We start from the raw sequence: 16,202 nt of genomic DNA, 5'->3' as shown, positions 1-16,202 counted from the left end.
CGACTATTAAAACCAACCGACTCTTTAAACCAAGAGAGCTGTCCAGTTGTTACAATGGGGATCGGTCGTTATGGAGGTGCATACTTTAAAGCTTGGGTGAGCGTTGGATCATGTATGTTACTTACGAACGCTTCGGTGTTGTTTATGTTGTTTTTAAACTGCATACATACTGTTTAAAGTCCAGCATTGGAGTAATTAATGCATGCATTAAATATTCTTAAAACGCGCCTCACTTTATTTGGTTGACTGCATGAATCGTCTGGTTTAACAGATACTTAATATACTGTTGGTGTTTCGATAATGTAATGTTTGGAACAAAGTCGGCAAAGGGAACGTATAGTAGAATGAGGAAGCTCACATTTTGAACATATGTACATAGATTGAACAGAAGGGGAATCAACGTTAACGCAAAAATGGACCTTGGGGAAAGGCTCGTAAAATATCCCGCCCGGGCCAAACAGTCCCGTGAACGACAGCTTTGTCCAAGTGCTTGGCTGACATTGCACCTTGTCCATACTATTTTATATAGCAACAGCAATATTGCTGGAGTTTTACTGACAGTGTTAGATGCAAGACCAGTAATATTCACCTACTCATGTATACAAGGAATAACACACATCATACTGATGCCAAACACAAACGGGCATCAGTGTCTGACAACAGATTCCACCAATAAACACATAAAAGGTGTCCTCAGGTGGGATAGTTGGTCCACATTTCTTTGAAATAAGTATTTCAGTTGTCACATCCTGTCAGATATTTAAAGGAAGAAACAGTTGCAGGCTGCAAACTGACAAACCAACATCCAGTGTATATGTGGGATTCCAACCAAATTTCACCACATCCTGGGACTGCAAACATAATTTCAACACTATTTGTTGTCACTGGAGACTAAGCAAATCATGTGGTGCTGATTTGGTTCATGCATGTCATCATGTTCAAACTGCACAAATTGATGCTCATGAAGTCAATCACTAGGTTGTCTGGTCCTGACTAGATTATTGGAATAACTTGTTAAACAACACACAACAAATTCACTGGATTTGACAGACAATGCCCTGAGCCAGCATACTTCCTTTCAAATGTGTGATAAGATAAACCATACACTCTATGTTCATATATACAGTTTATTGATGTGCATGTACAAAATGTGTAACAATTTCAAAAGTATAATCAATTTGACCCATAATCTTTATGTCACTATGATATGTGACACAATCCACTTTGTCAGTAAATTACTGACAACAGACTTGAATAGTCATCACAAATATAATTATTAATTACACAAATAAGAATTACAAAATATTAAATTACGATTAACGCTGACAAGTAAGTTGAACATCTTGGTTCATGTCTCCTTCTGCACTTCTTCGTTATAATCTATTTCACATTTGGTAAGTGATGATCTGAGACGTTCTAAAACTGCAGACTTGTTCTTCACTTCAGGCAGGTCATACAGAATCAACTTTCGGAGATTTCTGAAATCAAGGTCAGCAGTTACTGACACCATAGACAATTACAGGGTGATGGTGAACATAGGATTTATCAGATGAAGTGGGAGATAAGTCAGTCCATCTAAAGGAGAATAGTAGACTAATACATAGTCTCTGAATATATGAAATTTTGACAGTAACAAACTAACGCACATAAATTGAAAAGAAGCCCCAGGGAGACCAGAGATTCTGAACCTGAGGAAATCTGACTTGTTTCATTTAAGGCCTTAGCACTGCAGGGAGGGCTTGGAAGTAGGGAAAATGCCGTGGTTCAGTCACTGCGAGACAGACTAGGAGAATGGTTACATTGGCAGTTACATTAGTCAGAACCTTCCCATGCAGCTAGGAGTGTGTGGCTAAATGGGATGTCATGTAACAGTCAACACTACGCTGACATATTATGGGACAGACATATTATGGGACAGACATAATGGCTGGACAAAGCAAACTGCTTGATGCTGTGAGCATCACTCTGTACAGGTAACATTATTATGGTTTATAAGCAAAGTCAGAGAGAGCTGATCTATGCAAGTCACTTGACCAAATACTTTGCATACAAGTAAGGTGGATAAAGTGCTAGTTTCTCTAACACCCGTGCCCCATGTCCCTATGTGCTTCAAGGGCTATGGTCTCTCAATATTTAACAGCCTGTGAAGATCTGGGTTAGAATTGACTTTCAGTAACCCATGCTTGCTGTTAGAGGCAAACAGTATTGTAGCTTGATGTTCATGCTGTTGATCACTGGATTGTCTGATCCAGGCTCAATTAGTTACAGACTATCACATAGCTGGAATATTGCTGAGTGTGGCATAAAACTAAACTCATTCACTCACTGGTACTTCAAAATAGAGTCATGAAAGTCACAGTGGTATGATTACTTCATGGAATGGGGCAATGCGTTTGATTCCCCACATGGGTACAGTCTGTGCAAATTCTCCTGGTGATTTTGCTGACAGTATTAAAATACACTCAAACCATCTTTAGCATTCACTAGTACTGAGTTTGTAATATGCCACACTTGTAACTTACCGCAGTGCTATTTGGTCTCTGTTACCATGACTACACAGATATACATTCATACACATTTTTCTGTATAAAATCAAAACAATCCAAACCGTATTTTCCTGTGAAGATCCGGGTTAGAACTGATTTGCAACAGGTGTCCTAAGAGGCGACTAATGGAATCAGGTGGACAGGCTTGCTGACTTGGTTGACACATGTCATCTCATTCTTAGTGGTTAGATCGATGCTCATTGTGTTAATCACTGGACTGTCCGGTCCAGACTCAGTTAATTAGTGGCCTCTGCCATATATCTGGAATATTGCTCACAAATGAATTAAACAACAAACCAACCAACCAAACCATACTTACACAAGTTCAGACAAGGGGGATAATCCTCTGTCTGTAATGTCACCACAAGAGCTGATCTGCAGATGTTGAAGGGTGTCCTTCAGTTGAGGGAGATAATTCAGGGCATCGTCATCAAGATAGCGACAGTCATGGAGGACAATTTTCTTCACATGGGTCAAACCACCTTAAGCAATAAATTCAGGATCAATACCAAACAGATAATGTTCTTAAGAGACAACTTAGGACCTCAGCTTGTCTATGAGGTTAGCAAATCTACAGTTGTATACCGTAAACACCATCAACCAAATAATTAAACTTAAGCATTGAATCCAGTAATTAGCATCTTACAGTCATTTGGGATAATTTCTAACGTAAAATTTCCAAGTGTTTCAATAGAACTGCTACAGATACATTTCAAGGGAATCTAATGCAACTAAATGTTACCTACTCAGGTGTGGAAATCCAAGGCTCATGACAGCAGATGTTGTGCCATCAATCTCCTCGATCTTGTACTTGTCAAATCCACTGGCTGGGAGTGTGTTGTAGTCTTTCTCCCAGTGATTCAAACCCACCCACTTGACACTCCCACCACATCTTAGCATCCACTCTGCACATGCTCGATCAGGGCCTACTTGCTTCAGACGTTCTTCATCAACCCTGTTGGATTATCTGATTATCTGAGGACATGACTGACTTAAGTATTTCTGTTTGTTCTTACAAAAGTAGGTTTCAGTTTAGATGCTTGCACATTTATCACAAAAAGTACTCTTCTCTGTCACTGAATTAATTCAACATGTGCTCACTGACTGGAGCTGAGAAACCATGAAGCTAACACTTACAGAACAGCGTATGTTAACTTCAGAGAGAAAGAAAAATATTCCATGTGGCCACAGAAATACCATGATGCATGTAACATGGATACCAAAATCAAGAACTTGCATACTCTGAGACAATCAACCCTTGTTTGTTTCCAATCACATTAAGTGTCATCTTTCACAGTCAAATGACACAATGCACTATCCATTGGTTTATCCAAAAGAGTACAGTCTAGACGTAGACTGGATGTGTCCAACAGAGTGAAAAACAATTCAGTCACTTACATGTAGGTGTAGGTTACCTATGTAATATACATAATCAGTTGTCAACATGATTGTTACATGAGGCCAGACATGGGTGTTGTTAACAGCAGACGAATTATATATTTCAGACTATACAGTACTAAAATTACCTATTGAAAACTGAATTAAGCCATCCCCATAAACATCTTGATGGCACAGATGCCCCTGAGACACTGGTAAGCTTCAGTGATTGACTTGTACAAGATGCCTGTAAATACATAACATGCAGTTACCAAATTTTCTTGTTGGAATACACTTTATTCCAATAATCACATTCATGTCTCTTTACCTTTTGGAATCAATCATTACAATAAAACATATTTATTGATACAAATTATTTTTCTGATGTATAATGTGTCTTTAATAGTAACAACCAAGACAAAATATTTGTGTTTTATCCCGAATTTTGAATTCATGTGGTCTTATCTACATGACAAGACACGGAAATATATGGGGATAGTCTGTCTTAACATATGTAAATGTTGACGTATTTAATCTGTCTACTTGTAATAATGTTTGTTTATCATGGAATTATCCTAAACTAATGTTCAACCATGTCAACGTTGACATCCAAAGTACTCCTGCAGATGAGTTACATCATATGCATTCGAAATCCTAAACCGAATGGAAATGGCAACCAATAATGCAGATACCGAATTCAAAACGTAAAAGAATGCGTGGGTGACGTAAGGTTGCAAAGATCATGACAATGACGTATTTATTAGTCATGAATCTGAGTGAAGAGTGGGTGCACTTGACAGATGGAGCGATTTTACGTGCGCTTCTTAGCATTAATTTTATTTACAGGCTTTACTGTCCGTTCTTTACATTTTGATAATCAAAAACGCAGTGTAGCGTTGTCATAAACACTAAGGCGTCTTAGACTTTGTGACTGTAACAATAAGTCCTAGTCCTAGTCTACATGGTCGACAAACAAAATGAACAGCACCTTACTGACTTTGAGCAACAGCGCCATATGTGGATTAGCAGGCCGCTTGTAACATGGAAAATGATATGTTGTGGCAAAGTGCAGATAATTTAATACATGTTCATTCAGTTTATAACCATAGGGGTCCACAATAATATGTGAACCAAAAACATGAATACTACGAACAGTAACAATGAATGAGTTATTTGTGGATGTTTGCAGTGACACAAAATGGCTTGTCTTTTCCAGCGTGTTCAGGTTTGCTTCTTCAAAAAGTGTTTTTGCCAATTAACGGTTGTGATGATAACATGGAGAAACCACGCGTATTTTAGTCACATGGTGATTTTACACAACATATTGTATACCTGGATTTTGCGTTAGTTTCTGTATAAATTCAGGTTAATTTGTAAAGGTCATGCAGAATATCATCATGATGCCGGTCTTACTGACTGTAAAGGATCGCATCGCGGGCTCTCGGCTAGATGGTATATTGATAGAGTAATTCGAATTACGCCTGTACCACCTACAGTTTCGACGTTCAAGGTCTAAGAATCGATCTGACACATGTTCAAACAGTGTGTAAAATAAGCCCCAAACCCAGCTAGACGTGAGGACTAGATGTTACCAGCCCAGAAAGCATATAACCAGACCAGACAATCCAAAGAAATGTCACCAGACCATCGAGCTGTCTATCTGTATGTTTAGACCATCTGTCAGAAAACTAGCCGTTTTGGGCAGCTGGTCGGCTCCTATCGCGTACAATGATTCAAAGTATATTTTCATCACATGATGTTCAGAATTGATGTTGATACTCAGTTGAAATATCAAAACCAACATTTAATTGTGAGCTATGTTTGGATCAGACAGTCATGACCAAACATCACAACTGTGTTTTAGAACATTTACCAGGGTTTGCTTGCCTGCATGGACCGTTGAACGAAAAGATGAAAAGGCTAGAATGTTGTTTACCGATACCGAGCCAGCAGTGATGACCATGATGACTGCCTGCCATGGAGCAAATATCGCATCATTGCCTCAATGTGCTCCCCAGTGGCACTTCTTTAGAGGCAGACAGCCCTTTTCAGTATTGAGGGCTAGGGTTAGGTACCATTTCCAATCCTAGGGGAGCTGACATATCTTTAGAAGCAAACTACTCTTTCTGATCCATAGGGTTTAGGGTTAGTGTAATCCAGTTATATCCAATGGAATCACATTTAGTCCCAGAAACAATGGCGTGAAAGAAAATGAACAGGAAGAGTGTGGCATAGTGAAGCGCTTGTGTGATAAATGAAGAGAAACCATAGCACTTTCAAAACCAATGAAAATAGAATTTGCTGCGAAGAGAAAACTCATGTCTCCATTTAATCTCTATTTCATGTATTTTAGATTGTGCTTCTTCCCTTTCAGAGAGCATTACAAAGACAAAAGTGGCTCTCTACTTGTAGCAGGCGGAGTTATAGCAAGAATAAATTCTATGACAAAAAGGAAGGCATCCCCAATGATTTCCTAGTGTGGCTCCAAAAGGATTATGACTGGAGTTTCAGTGGAATAAAGAAAATGTACCAGGCTGCAGAGGTGGAAATGCAGAGACGTTCTCAAAAGTTAGAGCATTTATAATTTATATGTATATAAACTTGTATATGTTGCTTGGAAAAGATTGTGCCCAACATGATCACCTATTTGATAGATGATCTCGATTACAACTCAACATAGTTTAAATATTTGTCTTACATGAATATATAAAATAATACATGATAAAATCGGGAAACCAATGAGAACACCAAAACATTCATAATATTATTATTCATTATAAATATGTGTAGGTCATTATATTACCGTATAAACTGTGTGTTTATTTTTGTCTTATTTCATTTTAAATTTGATCTTTTATTGACAGATTTTTACCTGAACGTCATGAGATATTAGGCCCTGACTTGGCAACATCTCACTTCATTGTAAAGCGTGGTGGTGCAGTGAAGTTTGCAGACCGAGATACATGGTTTAGGATCGAGAATGATGGGAAATACTACCTCCCTAACAGGAAAGTGGAGGGAATGAAGCTAGAAGCAGTGGATGCCTCCAATACAAATCTCATGCACATTGGACTGGACAACTTTGGTGAGTACCACTGAAATGAAATATGATTATACTTTTGTGTATAAGTGTATTAGGTGCTGCCTACCATGCTAATACTGTCATGACATTAATGTACACCTCGAGTGAGTGAGTGATTGATTGAGTGAAACTTTTAGCTCTTGATATCACTCTTTACACTCACATCACATATCACTGGAAACCCCAGCTGCTGCTGCTGAATCGGAAACATTAAACCATCTGTAGCTTGTTTTTCTGTAGCTTGTCGATTTCTCGACACTGAGATGTCAAACCTTGTCTTGACTGTTCGGATATGTTGATAATCAACTGACAAGGGTGAACCCATTCACAATAATAGACCCAACCAGTAATGCATTAGTATTCACTCTATCAGGTCACGCTGAACAAGGTGGATATTTACACTAGTGGTCTTTTTTAGGGTAAATATAGATAACAACTTCATTAATGTTAGATACAATGTTTCAGGGGTATGTCACATCAGTTTCATGGTGTTATGATATATTTAACATAAACCATATTTGGGATTACATTTTACATGTAATTTGTGGTTTTGCCATTTCTCATTTACTGTGCATTAATTATATTTCAAAATGAAAAATGGAGCCATTTGTTCTGTCATGTTATGAGTAAAAAGCATGTAAAAACCTATGATAGGAAAAATGTGAATGTTACCGTGGTTCCTGTTAATTGACATGATCTTTCGAATGTATGTCTCAATTGAATGTATGTCTCATTAACTGGAGGGACCCAAATAAACACAAAATATAGATTTACGCCATATTTGGTGAAAAGAATTAAAGAAACACTCAAGTTAAAGGTAATGTGTTCTGAACCAGATTTAATATCTGTTATCCTACTTGCACCAAAATTTAGTTGCACCAGCCAAATTCCAGTTGCACTCCTTTTACTGCAATATGTAGATGCAGTTATTGATGTTTTATTCAGAATTGTACCCTCTCAAAAATTGACTTGCACCTGGTGCAAGCTAGGCTTTAAACAAGGTAGCAATTTCAGGTCCCCCTAAGTAATTGAAAGAACTGCATCTCAAGTGTAAACATGCGCAGCTCACTTGCGAAACAATTGCTGCGATATTGGTAGTTTAGCGGTAATAACATAAACACAATGCCCCTATCGGAAGCAATGTCGGTAATACTTGAAACATGCTCGGCCAGCTTCGGAGATTTCTTGGCTCCTTTCCGTGATTTGTCGGTCGTGATCTGAAATTCACACATCTAAATATGGCGTCAATGGAAGGAGCACCCGTCTCGGTGAGTTTTGTTTTTAATTTCTACTGTTTCATTTTTATAACTATCCATCTTTGAACACCCATGTTGAATGTGTTTATGTATGAGGTGTTGTCGGATCTATAGACTATTTTTTTAGGAAAAGATTGTCACTGCAGAAGATCTTTTCCATCACTGCTTCCGATGTTCAGACATAAACAACCTCCAGGGGCATGACGTATGACGCTCATTTACAGTGACGATCTTTTCTTGCAAAAACGATTTATAGTCCCGACAACACCTTATGCCTAAATGCATTCAACACAGGTGGTCAGAGGTGGATAATTATAAAAATGAAATAGTAGGGACTAAAAACAAAACTCACCGAGATGGGTGCTCCTTCCAGTGACGCCATGTTTAGATGTGTGAGTTTCAGATAGTGACCGACAAATCACGGAAAGGAGATGACAAATCTTCGAAGATTCCCAGGTGTACTACTAGTATTATCAACATTGCTTCCGATGTGAGTGTTGTGTTTACATTATTACCGTACCAATATTGCTGCAATTGTTTCGCGAGTGGGCTGCGCTTGTTTATATTTGAGATGCAATTCCTTCAAATTTGCTGTAATTCCTTCAGTTACTCAGGGGGCCTGAATTTGTAATATTGGGTTGCACTAGTGCAAGTAACAAAGCACTAAATCGAGGATTGGAACCTTTTTATTGGTAAAAAACGTATTATGTATTTGAATGTGATTTGGTACTGGTACACTCAGAGGACATGATGGGATCTGCTTTTTAGGCTTCAGCAATAATAATTTGTCATTATTATTTAATTATTTATCACACATCACCAGAGATGATGGGATCTGCTTTTTAGGCCTCCAAAATCATTATTTGTTATTCTTATTCATCACCCATTTCTAGATGCTAGCATCTTCTCAAATCAGGTTACTTGTGTGGGTTGGTCTGTATTCTTTCCATTTATCATTCGCTACTCTTGGAGATGTAAATAACTTAAGGGTCCTCTAGTGGGGCGATGGAAGAGTTTAACATTCACACAAATTGTGATAACCATTCCCTGTTAAGTGAACAGGGGCACTTTTGAAATAGGTCATTTACTGGTGACAACTGACACCATGTTTGGATTCTTGTTTCAACCATCTGATCATGTACTGTTGAATGAGCATGTATATAAACCTAATTTGTGTATTGTGAGTATATCAAAACTTTATTTTATCACAAAACATATTTTTGATGACACAGTTACCATACTGATATATCATTGATATTTTTTCGTGTCACTGATATTTCCTAATTGTCCATAGTTTCCATCAAATTTGGTAGTGGTAAACGTGTAAAAAAAAGCATGGTGTATACCCTCATGTTTGCTAACAAAATTTAAAGCGAGTAGAAACCTAGGATAAAATGAGAGTTAAAACATTTTTTTGGAGTTCTTAATATCTGCTTCATGTATTGATAACTTAATTGTATTGAAGTTTGAAACTGTGAGCATTAGGTGTTATTTAATCACAACATTTGTCCATCTGTGTGTGAGTTCTTGTAGTGATAACTAATTAGTATGCAGTATAAGCATCAACAGAGTAAGCTGCTGAATGGGCAGGTAATAGTCGACTAGTCCACAGTGACAACAGGTGTGCATATTAGGATACTCAAAATGAATTGTCTAGAAACTTGGGCATCTGAGAAATGTGACCTTCCCAAATGGGTCCTGTATGTTAGCATTGTATATTCCAAGTTAACATGATCGAGTTGGGGGTTTGTTATTATACTGTTGTATATTAATTGGAGTGAATTATGCTTGGATCCTTATCTTAGTATTGTATATTTGCAGTTAACCTGACTGAGCTGAGATATCTGAGCTTAAGCAACTGTCAGTATGTTGATGACTGGTGTATGGCTCGGCTACAAATGTTTAAGCACACTCTGGAGTTCCTGGACATCAGTGGATGTGATCAGATAACAGAGAATGGCCTGGCTTGTCTTCATCATTTAGAGTGAGTTGTTGCAAATTTGCCTTAATTACATTCACAAATAGAACTGAGTGTGAAGCTTTGATCATTAATGTAAAAGTTTATCATCACCATTAGTTTCAACTTCACATTTCCATTTTTTGTTGTGTATGAGTATATATTCTACTCAGAAAATGTAAGGAAAATTGAATTTGTTTTATATGATTAAATACCCTGTGAAGATCTGGGTTAGAACTGATCTTCAGTAACCTATGCTTGTCATAAGAGCTGACTGATGGGATTGGGTGGTCAAACTTGGTGACTTGGTTTACACATCATTGCATCCTAATGTGCAGATAGATGTTCATGCTGTTGGTCCCTGGACTATCTCGTCCAGACTCAATTATTTACAGGCTGTCCTCATACAGCTGGAATATTGCCAAATGCGACGTAAATCTCAACTCAGTCACATGATTTGTTGTTCTATCATTCTTGGCAATGCTATATTCATTGTTTCAAACACTCAAAGGTTTCTGTTTAACAAATTATTTTAGTCAGTTTGGTTGATCATGGAATAAAAGCAGTGGAAATTGGAGTAATAGCAAATAACATGTTGGAAGTGGGGTTCTTGACAACTATGTCTTGTTTGCAGGAAGTTGAAAGGTTTGAAGCTGAGCAATCTCCCGAATGTGAACCATCTGCAGTTGATGGTTATACTTCTGGAGGAATCTCTACCAGACTGTATGGTGTTTGGTGTGGACTTTACTGACACTAACAAACAGCAGGTTCAAGATGGAGAACAGGGGACACAGTCTAGAGAAGCTACTGCCACACAGTCAAATGAATCTGCAAAGACTTGAACAGTTCTCTTCCTGACAACTTAGGAACTTGTGAATAAAAATATGGCTGTGAATACTGAATTCAGTCCAGAGTGAACCGAAACATGGACATCAAGTTATAATATCAGAAGGGAAACTTGGTGTGTGTTTCTGTCAGTTGTCCAGTGAATGTTAAACATGCATAAGGAGAAGTTTGTTATATGATGAATCATTGTTGCTTATCAGTGTGTACATACTATCAAGAAAAAAAATAAAATCAAGCCCGATACGAAATTGGAACTATCCAAGAGTGAAGAAGCTTGTGTTTAGTTTTTGAGGAAGAGACTTTTATCCTCTGTTTGAATCAACTCCAGAACTTGACAGATTACTGCATGATGAGTTTACTTCAATTTAACAACAGAATGAAAATAAAACAAATTTTTTTTACAATCAACTTTATTTCAACATCTTGACATTGTCACTCGTATAACAACTTACTTCACAAAAACTGAAGCATAAATGCATTGATTCCCATGCACACCTCAACCTATAACAGACAAACCATGTGTGAAAATGAACCCTTCATCATTTATATAAATACATTTTACCATCTCTTATAGCATTATAAAACATTTGTATTGAATTCTGGTGTCTGTGAGCAAGTTTCAAAGACAAGACCTGAAGGCAAGGTAACGATCAAGGTATTTTCTCTTGCATTCAAAATGTCCATTATTACAGGGATGGCAGCAGGGTGAAGGGGAGTTCGGCTGAAAATCAACTGGGGGTATGGGGGCTGTCTCTAAGAAGTTACTGTGAAATTCTGAAATCTGACAGTCGAAGACAGGCAGTTGTGGGTACTTGACGTTAGTTAGACATGCAGGACCTCAACCTCCTATATCATGTAAATAGTTTCTCCCTGGATTTAGACTAATCTCAAGATCACTTCATTAGCATTTAAATCTCAGGTGTATGAATTAGGATTTATTTATGATCATTCTAATTAATATTGCAGTGTACACAGACACTGCATTAAAGAGATCATCTTGGAACAAGCTCCATTCCAGTACACAATAAACATTCATACAATGACCTGCCACAACACAGCAGCATTAAAAGAATATAACCATGACACATTCATTTCCTAACAATTATGGCAATTGTTGTAACAATGTACACTTAAATGATTCAAGTCACTCATGATTTAAATGGTTTGACATCTTCAAATGAGTATGGATTTCAAAAAGTTGAAAAATAAAAGAAAATAACCTGGAGGATTCTACAGTACACATTTAAAATGAGGATTTGGTGGTTCCGATTTTCCTACCTCTGATACATCTTGAATGGAGACATTTGCCACAATGTATGTTAGCAGTTAGTAGTGCTTATTACTCTATTTAGGATTCATGTAATGTCATATTTTCTGACAAAACGAATGTACTTCCAGGTAATAATCCATTTTGCACAACCAATCTTCCTTGTATGGCATCTTTAGAATGTACATGCATGTACTTTCATTTGGCAATGAGTTGATAACAGAAAAACATACCCCTGGACATATTATTAATAAGAAAAATGTACATGATTTGATTTAAGACAAAATATCGTTTGCAGCTTTGTTGTTGAAGGAATCTTTTTATGAATCGTCTCCTCACTATTACAGCGGGACTTTATGCCTACATATACTGTGAATAATAATAGTATGATGAGTAAAAAGCCAGAGTATCTACCCAATATTGAGAAAAAATATTTAAACTTTTTTTTAATGCAACTCCTGGCAAAATTAATTAACATTAATTAATGGTTGTGTTCTTGTGCTTATAGTGAAATGACCAACATACACCCACTGGGAACATGGTCAATGTAATGCACAAGAAATATAAAATCTTTAAAAATACAAGGACACAACCCATGATACTTTACAAACTCATCAGTTGTAAAAGATAAAATTCAATACAAGTTAAAACATTAATTATGTCCAGAAGATGAGTAACCAAAGTACAAAATTCTGCATTAGTTCATTTTGATAGTATTGGATAATTAAATAATCCTGATATATAGCTGTTTAAACAGCTCTATGTTAGTTAACAAAATAATATCTTAAGAGATTATTTCAAAAGTGTTAGAGCTGCCACTATGATGAACCACTATGATGGGTGTGAAATATTTATTTTGATCATAGATTTTTATTTTATTGGACCATATCCTATTCCTTTTCACAAATGAATCACAGCCCTGAATCAGAAAATAAGATTCTGCATGGGTGAAACCTAAGCGTGCTGGGCACTGTAAAAATTCTGTTATTTATAGCTTACCAGGAAATACTAAAGAATCTGCATAAAATGAAATTTAAACAGTCTCTGCTCTCATGTTTCTACATAAATATAATTTGTAATGTGGCATATGTATTGGATACTTGAGTGGTAAATCGATGTATTATATTGAGCCTCATACTGCAATAAATACTGTATTGCTGTATTATTGCACCACCAGAAAGAATTTAAACAACACATAATCAGTCTATCCAAGCACAGGCGAGGGACACAGCAGCATCTTCATGCTCCTTCGATCACAGGCCACCTCTCATAACTGAACATGTAAGTCAAATTAAGAATGTTTAATACGTCAAGTACTGTTTTCATGACCAATCCTGCAGGTATATATTTATTACTGAATAGAATGGAAATGTACAAAAGTCTGTTAATATGTAAAAAAAGAAATCAACCCCAAAACTACATGAGTACAAAATATGAAATCCAGTCAACAGTTAATGCTCACAAAAATATTTTAGAACTTTGGTATTTTTGATTGAAATATATATTGTATGTTTACCAAGCGAAAAACCCAAAAACACCTTAAAAAATATACACAGAAAACTTGTGAAGAAGAAACAAGAAACTGGCGGTCTAGCTGGCTGACCACCACAGCACCGATGCAGTCTTCTGTCCATGGTAACAAAGGCCAGAGTTCAACTCGGCATTAAACACATATTCAGAACCACCTTACATCTGGAAAGTATGGAGTCACATGACTGTAATATGAAGTCTACGATGGGTAGTAGGACCCGTATGATCCATACGCTCCATAGTGAGAGTGGTAGGGGGCATATGAACTCTGAAACAAGATAGATATGTCAAAACTATGTGAAAAACAGGCAAATATAAACCAAAAGAGGTGAGTGAATGTTTCAGTGTCCAGATTAAGGAAGAGATGTATGAAGCTGTATAACAGACTTACTGAATAGCTGGGCCAATAGTAGTTGTAGGTGTATAAAAGAAATACTGAATAGCTGGGCCAATGGAAGTTGTAGGTGTGTGAAAGACTTACTGAATAGCTGGGCCAATGGTAGTTGTAGGTGTGTGAAAGACTTACTGAATAGCTGGGCCAATAGTAGTTGTAGGTGTATAAAAGAAATACTGAATAGCTGGGCCAATGGAAGTTGTAGGTGTGTGAAAGACTTACTGAATAGCTGGGCCAATGGTAGTTGTAGGTGTTGGCGTCTGCTGATGTGTGATGACTTGAAGCATCTCCTGTTGCACTGCTGCCGTTTGTCTCTGACTTGTATTTATCATGTTTATGTTTCTTCTCTGGAGGTGCATGATTATCATCTCTGAAATGACAAACTATGTGAGATTATTTGGGTTACCATGATTAACGTTAAACAGGTCACATCTTGCAACTTATTTGCTAAACTGCACAGTGGAACTAAGTAAGTTTTGTTGATGGTTATTATCAAAATTTCATGTGATATTTATGCCTGCTTGCAGTAAAAGCACATGAGGGGCTTCCCAGGACTCAGAATAGTCTGAAAGTTTTACATGATTTCCTTTTCATTTATCTAACTTTCTTCGAGCAATGTTAAGAAAACTAAGTCTTTGCTACAAACATGGGAATGTAATCCGCCGCTAAAGAAGACTGTAATATTCATACCATGTTCACTACTATTCATTTTTTGGTCATACAGAAGATGCATGAAATGACTGGCATCTCCATAATCAGCTGTCAACAAAATTGAAGACATTGGTTGCAATGTTTTAAGTGATACTGCATTATCATAAGTTTGAAAAGTGAACAAAGTGTCATGGTCACATCAAAAATAAGATATGGGTCACCAAAATCAACTGATGTTTGTGTGTTGGCTGTCGTCAAATTTGAAGACGTGTACAACAGTGCATGAGATGTCAGATTAACATGAGCTTGAAAAGAGGTCAAAGAGTTGGGGTGACCTTGAAGGTAAGGTCAAGATCACCCAAATCGACCAGTTTACCTAATGCCCAATGTACGCCGTCACTAAATTTGAAGACATTGGGTACAACAGTTTGAGATACTGCGCTAACAAGAGTCATAGTAATCTTTAGAAGACTGAAAAGTGAACTAAGAAAATAAGGTCAAGGTCACCAAAATCAAATGGTGCCTGAGTAATCCCCAAATGTAGGCTGTCAATGAAGACATTGGATACAACAGTTCATGAGATATCACATTACCAAAAGTCATGGTGACCATGAAAATTATTAAAATCTAAATATTTTAGATATTTAAATACTTACCTTACCATAGGTCTTATGCATATTACCTCAAGCTTCGCTAGAAGAGATCAGACAGTCGTTGATTCGCCATTCCCTAGATGGCTACCTCATGTAATCTACGAATGTAGTCACGGAAGTGACGTGATCTCCCCACTCGCGCAAGCGCGAACAATCCAAAAATCACTTTTACTGGCAACAGGAAGGTCCGAAGAGTCCAGAGTGGGGAGGAGCATCCAGCGTTGGGAGGGAGTCACCGCCCTATGGTAAGGTAAGTATTTAAATATCTAAAATATTTAGATTTTAATAAATTTTTAACTTACCTTACCATAGGTCTTATGCATATGGCTTCGACAGATGGATGGTGGTGTGGACTCCGGAGGACCATCCCTCAGCAACCAGTGCACATGCATTAGGAGAACCTGGGAGACCAATGCCAACAGTCACAGGACAAACCTGGAAGCAGGGCAAAGAGTAACCCAAGGGAACTCCAAAGAAAAACCGACGCACCCTGAGGGTGAGGTTAATCTTAAGACCAACGGTAAGTAACAGTGTTATTACCTAATGGGCGGACGTCCGGGTAAGTTGCTGGGCAACCACCAACGGACTGAAAGACTGTAGTCCCTCCATGTCCTCAACTGCCAAGTCCCTCAGGTAGTGGGAA

At 37.5% G+C, this 16,202-nt stretch overlaps 4 protein-coding genes across 5 annotated transcripts in view; 2 read left to right on the top strand and 2 right to left on the bottom strand.

The window, feature by feature from the left end:
* The window catches only part of LOC137293419 (ubiquitin carboxyl-terminal hydrolase 34-like), a 299,421-nt gene that overhangs the window by 89,701 nt on the left and 193,518 nt on the right, over positions 1–16,202 (top strand). The gene's annotated exons all lie outside the window — the stretch shown is intronic.
* LOC137293877 (ATP synthase subunit s, mitochondrial-like) lies at positions 1,114–4,962 on the bottom strand. Of its 2 annotated transcripts, none has more exons than XM_067824655.1 (5): positions 4,912–4,962; positions 4,073–4,170; positions 3,293–3,501; positions 2,866–3,028; positions 1,114–1,478 (listed from the first exon to the last, which is right to left on the bottom strand). In XM_067824655.1, the coding sequence occupies exons 1-5, from the start codon at positions 4,936–4,938 to the stop codon at positions 1,349–1,351; spliced, it is 627 nt and encodes a 208-aa protein (XP_067680756.1). In that variant the 5' UTR covers positions 4,939–4,962; the 3' UTR covers positions 1,114–1,348. The 2 variants fall into 2 exon arrangements, with proteins under 2 accessions (XP_067680756.1, XP_067680757.1); XM_067824656.1 differs by having other exon boundaries at positions 4,921–4,955.
* LOC137293782 (distal membrane-arm assembly complex protein 2-like) lies at positions 5,023–11,658 on the top strand. Its single transcript, XM_067824517.1, has 5 exons — positions 5,023–5,148; positions 6,298–6,491; positions 6,788–7,008; positions 10,083–10,245; positions 10,853–11,658. The coding sequence occupies exons 1-5, from the start codon at positions 5,122–5,124 to the stop codon at positions 11,058–11,060; spliced, it is 813 nt and encodes a 270-aa protein (XP_067680618.1). The 5' UTR covers positions 5,023–5,121; the 3' UTR covers positions 11,061–11,658.
* Positions 13,037–16,202, bottom strand: part of LOC137293781 (pre-mRNA-processing factor 39-like) — a 29,135-nt gene continuing 25,969 nt past the window's right edge. The window contains exons 14-15 of the mRNA XM_067824516.1: positions 14,478–14,625; positions 13,037–14,129 (exon numbers count right to left, since the gene is read on the bottom strand). Of these exons, the coding sequence (XP_067680617.1) occupies positions 14,061–14,129; positions 14,478–14,625 (217 nt within the window). The 3' untranslated portion in view covers positions 13,037–14,060. The remainder of the gene's footprint in view (positions 14,130–14,477; positions 14,626–16,202) is intronic.

The sequence above is a fragment of the Haliotis asinina genome, chromosome 8 (assembly GCF_037392515.1).
Source record: "Haliotis asinina isolate JCU_RB_2024 chromosome 8, JCU_Hal_asi_v2, whole genome shotgun sequence".
Classification (NCBI taxonomy): Eukaryota; Metazoa; Mollusca; class Gastropoda; order Lepetellida; family Haliotidae; genus Haliotis; species Haliotis asinina.
The sequence above is the reverse complement of the archived record's forward strand: the minus strand, read 5'-3'. Positions and strand labels throughout refer to the sequence as shown.

Coding starts and splice junctions, on each gene's coding strand:
- LOC137293877 (XM_067824655.1), bottom strand. CDS start 4,938: ATGGCGCTGTTGCTCAAAGTCAGTAAG. Junction 3,029..3,292: donor CCTTGGATTTCCACACCTGA/GTAGGTAACATT, acceptor TTATTGCTTAAG/GTGGTTTGACCCATGTGAAG. Junction 1,479..2,865: donor TCCCCCTTGTCTGAACTTGT/GTAAGTATGGTT, acceptor CCTTGATTTCAG/AAATCTCCGAAAGTTGATTC.
- LOC137293782 (XM_067824517.1), top strand. CDS start 5,122: ATGGCTTGTCTTTTCCAGCGTGTTCAG. Junction 6,492..6,787: donor ATGCAGAGACGTTCTCAAAA/GTTAGAGCATTT, acceptor TTTTATTGACAG/ATTTTTACCTGAACGTCATG. Junction 10,246..10,852: donor GCTTGTCTTCATCATTTAGA/GTGAGTTGTTGC, acceptor TCTTGTTTGCAG/GAAGTTGAAAGGTTTGAAGC.